Source organism: Triticum dicoccoides, chromosome 2B (assembly GCF_002162155.2).
Source record: "Triticum dicoccoides isolate Atlit2015 ecotype Zavitan chromosome 2B, WEW_v2.0, whole genome shotgun sequence".
Classification (NCBI taxonomy): domain Eukaryota; kingdom Viridiplantae; phylum Streptophyta; class Magnoliopsida; order Poales; family Poaceae; genus Triticum; species Triticum dicoccoides.
The window spans coordinates 570,733,720-570,740,718 of record NC_041383.1 but is presented as its reverse complement, the minus strand read 5'-3'; the positions used below and the strand labels follow the sequence as shown (position 1 = coordinate 570,740,718).

At 50.3% G+C, this 6,999-nt stretch overlaps 1 protein-coding gene across 2 annotated transcripts; it reads left to right on the top strand.

Annotated features, from left to right (window-relative positions):
- Positions 1-671: 671 nt before the first annotated feature.
- LOC119364923 (WD repeat-containing protein 44-like) lies at positions 672-6,246 on the top strand. Of its 2 annotated transcripts, none has more exons than XM_037630496.1 (7): positions 672-2,270; positions 3,923-4,013; positions 4,112-4,269; positions 4,341-4,392; positions 4,505-4,587; positions 4,669-4,774; positions 5,228-6,246. In XM_037630496.1, the coding sequence occupies exons 1-7, from the start codon at positions 963-965 to the stop codon at positions 5,788-5,790; spliced, it is 2,361 nt and encodes a 786-aa protein (XP_037486393.1). In that variant the 5' UTR covers positions 672-962; the 3' UTR covers positions 5,791-6,246. The 2 variants fall into 2 exon arrangements, with proteins under 2 accessions (XP_037486393.1, XP_037486394.1); XM_037630497.1 differs by having other exon boundaries at positions 673-2,270; positions 4,681-4,774.
- Positions 6,247-6,999: the final 753 nt, after the last annotated feature.

Genomic DNA, 6,999 nt, shown 5'->3' with positions numbered 1-6,999 from the left:
GGAGGGATGGGCTCGTGAGGGACACGGACACGCTGGTGCCACCGGCCGGCATAGGATGCCCGACCGACGGGGTTTATTAGCGGGAGAGAGGAGCCTTGATGAATCTCTGCGCGCGATGGTCCTGACACTCCGCATGTGGCGCTGCCCTGGGGCTACGTCTACGGCGTATGCCTTCCTTCTTTTTACGTGCCCGGGTTTGGCATCGTGTCCCTTCTTTTATTCTCCCCGATCCATCAGGAAATGGCCTCGCTCCTGCTGAAAAGACACGATCGGTGTGCGCAGGTCAACGGTGGGCGTTTGAGCAGGAGCACGGCGTACGACACCACTGCTGTAAACAGGAGCGTAAACCGAACGGCCGCCCCCGGCCTCATCATCATCATCGTCGCCAGATAATAGGTGCTGAGCGAACGCCGAGGACACGCACGCCGCCCGTCCGAATGGGGGAAGGCGCCCCCGCCTCCGCAGGGACTAGCCCGCTTCCCCGAAACGGCACGAGCGGCTGCCCTTCGACTCGTGTCGCGGTGGGTGACAGACGGGTCCCATCCCATGGCGGCCGGATTTTAACCCCCGCCTTCCGAAAAGGCCAAGGGGGAGTACGACCGGCCCGACAGTAAACAGTAACCGATGGTGGTAAACACAACAAGGACAGCAACGACGACGCACGCGGAAGAGGGGTGGGGGTGGGGGGAGAGGCATCGCTCCGCAATAACAACGACGGCGGCCTCGGCACCAACCACCACCGAGGCAGACGCAGACGCAGACGAGGGGGGCGAGGGCAGGCAAGAACCTGTCGCGATTCCGCCGACGACCTCGCGCGCGCGGGCGGGCCTCCCCTCCCGCTGCTGCTGGATCTGACCCCTCGTCGCGTTCTGCGTGATTCTTCTCCCCCACCGACCCCGGCCCCGGCGGGCCAGCGATTCCTCCTCGCGGTGTTCGCCGGGTCGGTCAATGCGCGAGGGGAGATGAGCGGCGGCGAGGAGGAGGAGGACGAGGACGAGGAGGTGTTCTACGAGTCGCGGGACCGCGTCCTCTCCTCCTCCGGCTCATCCACCTCCGCCTCGGACGACGATGACCACGCGCTGCAGCAGCGACGCCGACGGGACGCCTACGCCCACCCGGCGGCCGCGGCGACGGCGGCGCTCGACCTGTGGACGTCGCAGCCGGCGCCCGTGCAGGAGCGCCGCAGGAGGCTGCTCCAGATGATGGGGCTCGCCGGGGACCCCTCCCTCGCGCGCCTCGAGATGGGCCGATCGGTCTCCTACGACGGGCCCGTCCGCCCGCCCACGCTCTCGCCCATGCCCCGATCCAGATCGGACGGCGCCGTGCCCACCTCCACCAAGCCGCCGCGAGGGGGCCGCACGTCGTCGGGCTCCTCCGAGGCCATGCCGGAGGACGACGAGGCGGAGGCCGACCCCAGGTGCCTAATCCGGAACCTCGACGACGGCACCGAGTTCGTCGTCAAGGAAGAGTTTGAGCTCCGCGAGGTCGGCACGGGCCGCCAGCTCACCTTGGAGCAGTTCCAGCTCTGCGTCGGCCGCTCTCCCATCGTGCAGGAGCTCATGCGCCGCCAGAACATTGCAAACGACGGCGCCTCCACTCCCGTCCACAGGTCCAGCTCCGACTCCAGCAACGGCGCGGCCCGGCCCAGGCGCCGCATTAGTTGGCTTCGTACCATCCGCCACGTCGCTGGCTCCATGGTGGCCGGCTCCCGTGACCGCCGAAGCAGCGACGAGAAGGACACGTCATCGGAGAAGGGCGGACGCCGGTCCAGCTCAGCCACGGATGACAGCCAGGATAGTGCCGGCGCCGTGCACCATGGCCCAGAGCGCATTAAGGTGCGGCTGTACGGCAAGTCGTACAAGGAGCTCAGTGGGCTGTTCATGAACCAGGAGGTACGGGCGCACTACGGCCCTATCTGGAGTATCAAGTTTAGCCCCGATGGGCGCTACCTTGCAAGTGCCGGGGAGGACTGTGTGATCCATGTCTGGGAAGTGTTGGAGTTTGAAAGGAGACGAGAGGAGAATGGGGTGTCTAATCCATTTGTTGCAGTGATGTGCAATGGTTCGCCAGAGCCGACATTGGCCTTGGCCACTGTGGATGGGAGCCATTGGGATAAGAAACTCCGGGCGAGGGTCTCGCAATGTCGGAAATCCAGTAGCTCAGACCGGTTGATGGTGCCAGAGCATGTGTTTGGACTGTCGGAAAAACCTGTCAAAACTTTTGAGGGGCATTCAATGGATGTTCTTGATCTATGCTGGTCCAAGTCACAGGTATGATATGTTGCTTCTCATTCTAATACCTGAACTTGTTTCGTGTTGACTACAATGTGATCACTGAATTTAATCCCACAACCCAATTTCTGCCTAATTTAGAAAACTCTGTCGATTAATTAGTCCTCAATAATTTCATTTTTATTCTTAGTCTCTTAAAGGCAGAACTTGATAAGTACTGCATTGTTTGAGCAACCCCAAAGTTCTTTGCCATATTTGAGAGTCCAGCCATGCCAGACATTTAGAGTGTAGCTGACTGTAAATGATGAACTGACAGATAGCAAATCGAATTGTAGTGGTTTAGAAACACAGGCCATATTGTATGCAAACTGGTATCCTGTAGCTCTAAGCGATTACTACTTTGAAATTTGTTCTTCAAAAGGAAGGTTGTAATAATGCATAAAACTAACTGAACCCGCTATCTGTCTTAAAGAAAGGAATGTGCTCTCCAAGCTTGCAGTTTGCCTGTTGTGGTCATTATTTCTATCTTGATACATGTAGTGGCAATTGAATCAAACAGTAAAGTTAGTGCCCAGACTGTAACATAAGCATTTCACACTGTAATGTTTGTAATTTCCCTTTTCTTTTCTTTTTCGAAATTAACTAGATAATACGTGTTTCAAAATGTGATATGAAGTACTTTAATTCCAAGAGTGTTAACTACTGGAGTTATCTTTATCATGTTATCATGACACAAGCTTCTCAATTTAACCACATGATAGGTGGGAACACTCATTTGCGTTTGAGTTTTCCAAAGGGATTAGATCTTAGAAATGTTGTATAAATTGAGATTGATTAGATACACAGAATGCTATGCTGGATGTTCGGAAAGATTGTTGTGCTTTCTCGAGAGCAAACGAAGTTAAGATTGTTGTGCCTAAATTTACAATGTTGGAAATATGTTGGATTAAGTCTTTTGCATTCATTGATGTAAAGCATGATATGAGGTTTTGCAAAATTTAGCCATCCACGGTACAATGTGCTGTGCCAGTATATTTGAGCCTTATTTTGGGACTACATTATTGCCGATTTTACCCCTTTTAGGCCAAGCTGATTCTAGGTTCAATTGAAGGTCAAATCCATTCTACTAGACTTGCATGAAATAGTATGGAGTTATGTACCCATATGGTTAGGATGTCCCAGGTTTTAATAGTAAACCGAATTATATATTATCCTTTACTTATCGAATGTTCTTGCCCATGGGCTAATAACTATGTTAGGCTTAAATGTATCTTGGGACGTCAGGAAATCTCTAGCATGTTGCATAACATGCATGTTATTACTCATGGAGTTTGAATTTTAGTTGCCGTTCAGTTATGATTTGTCTTACTGTCTACTAGAAACTAGGACCTGCACCTTGAAGTTTTCCGACATTTCTGATGTTCAGTATCATTCAAAAAGGTGATATGCATGATTATAGATTAGATGCATAAACATTGTTGGGTCCTCGTCGCAGGCAGCTATAAGCCAACAATTATACCTTACTGTGCTAGCGACATATCCAAACTTCACAATTTGCAATAGTGACTCCAGCAGTGCGTCCAAACTATGGTTGCTAGTTGCTACCACTGTTTGAATCTTGTAACAATATTTATTATGATTCAGGTGTCTTCACAAAATTTCTTATCTTAACTTCTTTTTCATGTGTGCAGTACTTGCTTTCGTCTTCAATGGATAAAACTGTTAAGTTATGGGACATGTCAAGTGTATCATGTTTGAAAACGTTCTCACACTGTGACTATGGTAAGATTTTGATTTAATTATCAGTTTAGCTCACACATGGAATGCCTCTCACTCTGTCAGCATCATCCTCAGTTTTCCTGTATTGCTTTGCTTTCCAGTGACATGCATCCAGTTCAACCCTGTCGATGATAGATACTTCATTAGTGGTTCTCTGGATGAAAAGGTCCGCATCTGGAGCATTCCAAAACGTGAAATTGTTGATTGGCATGATCTGCATGAAATGGTCACTGCTGCTTGCTATACCCCTGATGGACAGGTTTGTATACTTTCGACCCGAAATGTGTTCCGTTTGTTAAGTTCTAACACCAAGTTTCATTTTCCCTGAAGAGTGCGTTAGTTGGTTCCCACAAGGGCAGCTGTCATCTTTATGACACATCAGGTCTCTCTCTCTCCCCCTGCTCTGGTGACTTGTGACATTTTCAAGCTTATTTTTTTGAATGTGTAGCTCTTACTTTTCCTTCAGAATTGACCCTTTGTGTGACCTTGACCAGATAATAAGCTTATCCAACAGAGACAAATTGACTTGCAAACTAAAAAGAAGAAGTCCCGCCAGAAGAAGATCACTGGATTTCAGGTGCTTACTTTTAAAAACTTCTGTATCTGTTCTGACACCAGGCCATACAGATGATAACCTTCCTCTCTTACTGAATCATAGTTACTTGAACAGTTCCTTCCAGGGAGTTCTTCGAAGGTGCTCATCACATCTGCCGATTCACGGATCCGAGTTATTGATGATTTTGAACTAGTTCACAAATTTAAAGGTATCAAGGTCTTAACGAACATAGCTACTGTGTCATATACCATATTGCTATTATCTTCAAGGTTTGGCCAGTAATCTTTTCGAGACACTGTTGCTTTAAAGTTTACCTTGACCTGTTTAACCTATTTGCTACTGTTACCTATCATTCTATTCGCTGTATGAAAGTTCTGTTTAGAGTAGGGCTGCAGCTGTCAATCATGGTGTGGTAACCAGCTTATAAGTAATGCTATTTCTGCTCATTGATTGAATGTGAATGGTGGAGACCAATTTCTGCTGTCATGTTCTTCCTTTCAGCAAAGCGCCAAAACTTGTCAGAATCCACTGTGTTGAGTTGATAGCTCGTAATGTCCAATTAACATGTTAATAAAATACTTATATATCTTTCTTTTAGGACGGGGTCTGATATCCATATGTTTTGTCGGTTGCTGACGCCCTGCCTCCTTTTCTCTTTCAGGTTTCCGAAACACCAACAGCCAAATCTCAGCTTGCTACGCAGCGAGAGGCAGATACGTGATCTCAGCGAGCGAAAACTCCCATGTGTACATGTGGAGAAACGACGACGGCCCTGAGCAAAGAAGCGGCAGCAGCAAGGGCGTCGTGTCTGTCGCAAACTCCTACGAGTACTTCTACTGCCAGGACGTGACGGTGGCCGCTGCCTTGCCATCCACGGCGGGGTCAGCGGCGACGTCCCGAACCAACTCCAGGAGGAAGCACCAGGAGCTGGACTGTGTGTCCGAGTATCCTGACGGAGATTCCTCTGATTTCCAGCAGCAGCAGCAGAGCCACAATGACCTAAGCGACGGTTCGAACCACAGCGGCGACAGAGCGTCTGCGACCTGGCCCGAGGAGCTCATGACGCCGACGAAACAGAGCCTGCGGTCCAGCACCAGTCTCCCCGACGGTGACGCCGCCGGGCAGGCCCCGAGCCGGTCGGCCTGGGGCATGGCCATCGCCACGGCAGGCAGCGGGGGTCAGATCAGGATACTCCAGAATTTTGGGTTTCCCGTCAGAGTATAGTAGCAGCAGCCCGCCCTGTAGGGGGGGTGGTGATTTTTGTGTGTAAATAGGTGGGAGATGCGGCCTGGTTTGCTGTTAGCGGTCTTTGAGTTCCGTGCGAATGCGATTGGGTTTGGCTGATGCGTGCTTACTCGACTAACGACGACGGCCTTGTTCGTTTGTACGCCTGCATGAGAGTGGTGCCCGAGAAAGCGCCTGCCCCGGCTGGAGTGAAATCTCTCGCCACACCCATTTGTATCTGTTTTTCCGCTCTTGTCCGCTCCGGCTCTCCGCTCAATTCTTTAGTTCCCTTGTGTGTGTGTGTGTTTACCCTGTCTGACATATTCTTGTAAGGAAAAAAAAAAACTCCGGTGTATACATACAGATAGAGAAAAAACTAGTTTTCGTAGTGGTGGGTTCGTTATACAAGTGGCCTTCCAGGATGAAATCTTTAGTCCTGAAGCTTTTTTGGCTGCACTTCCTGTATGTGTATGCTCTATCATTCGACTGTCGGTTCCTTGAACTGATGGAATCTTTGCTACTAATTGCACTTGTACCTCCACCGTGCCAGTGTGTTTTTATTCACTGTGCTCAACCATGACCGTAGGAGCGCCGTTCAATTTCCCGCCAGAGCACCGACATCGCTCGCGGCGGTAGTGCAGACACGGCAGCAGGCTGAGGAGGCACAGGAGATTTCCTGCGATCTGATACTACTGACGTGACGCGCACCCAAGGGGACGACACCAGAACGCATGGTCGTCACACAACAAAGGACATGTCCGGTGACTTGCAATCAGACAGTGGAGTGTGGCCAAACAAAACAGTTAGAAATTGACGGTGCCGCTTTCGAGATGCGTCGTCTCCGTTGAATCCTCCAGTTTCTGATTTGCTATCTGCAACTCCACAAACTTCAAGATCACATGCTGGACGTATCTGTGTCATGCCATGGCTGCTGACACCACTGTGTCGGCGACGTCCCAACTAACCGGTCCATGGCCCACGGTTTAGTGCGAGTCTATGTCGACTGAGGTGGCCTCACTTGATGAGATCAGATGGTTTGGTCAACACCTTTTTTATTTATTTATTGTTTATTAGCAAAGGAAATAAGCAAAAATGAGTGGAAATAGATCGACCCAAATAAAAGTGCTCGACATGGCTCAGGGGTGTTTGGTTGTAAGGGACTAGACTTTTTTTAGTCTCAGGGATTAAAGAAAAAAGACCATCGAATAG

Coding starts and splice junctions, on each gene's coding strand:
- LOC119364923 (XM_037630496.1), top strand. CDS start 963: ATGAGCGGCGGCGAGGAGGAGGAGGACGAGGACGAGGAGGTGTTCTAC. Junction 2,271..3,922: donor TATGCTGGTCCAAGTCACAG/GTATGATATGTT, acceptor TCATGTGTGCAG/TACTTGCTTTCGTCTTCAAT. Junction 4,393..4,504: donor TCATCTTTATGACACATCAG/GTCTCTCTCTCT, acceptor GACCTTGACCAG/ATAATAAGCTTATCCAACAG.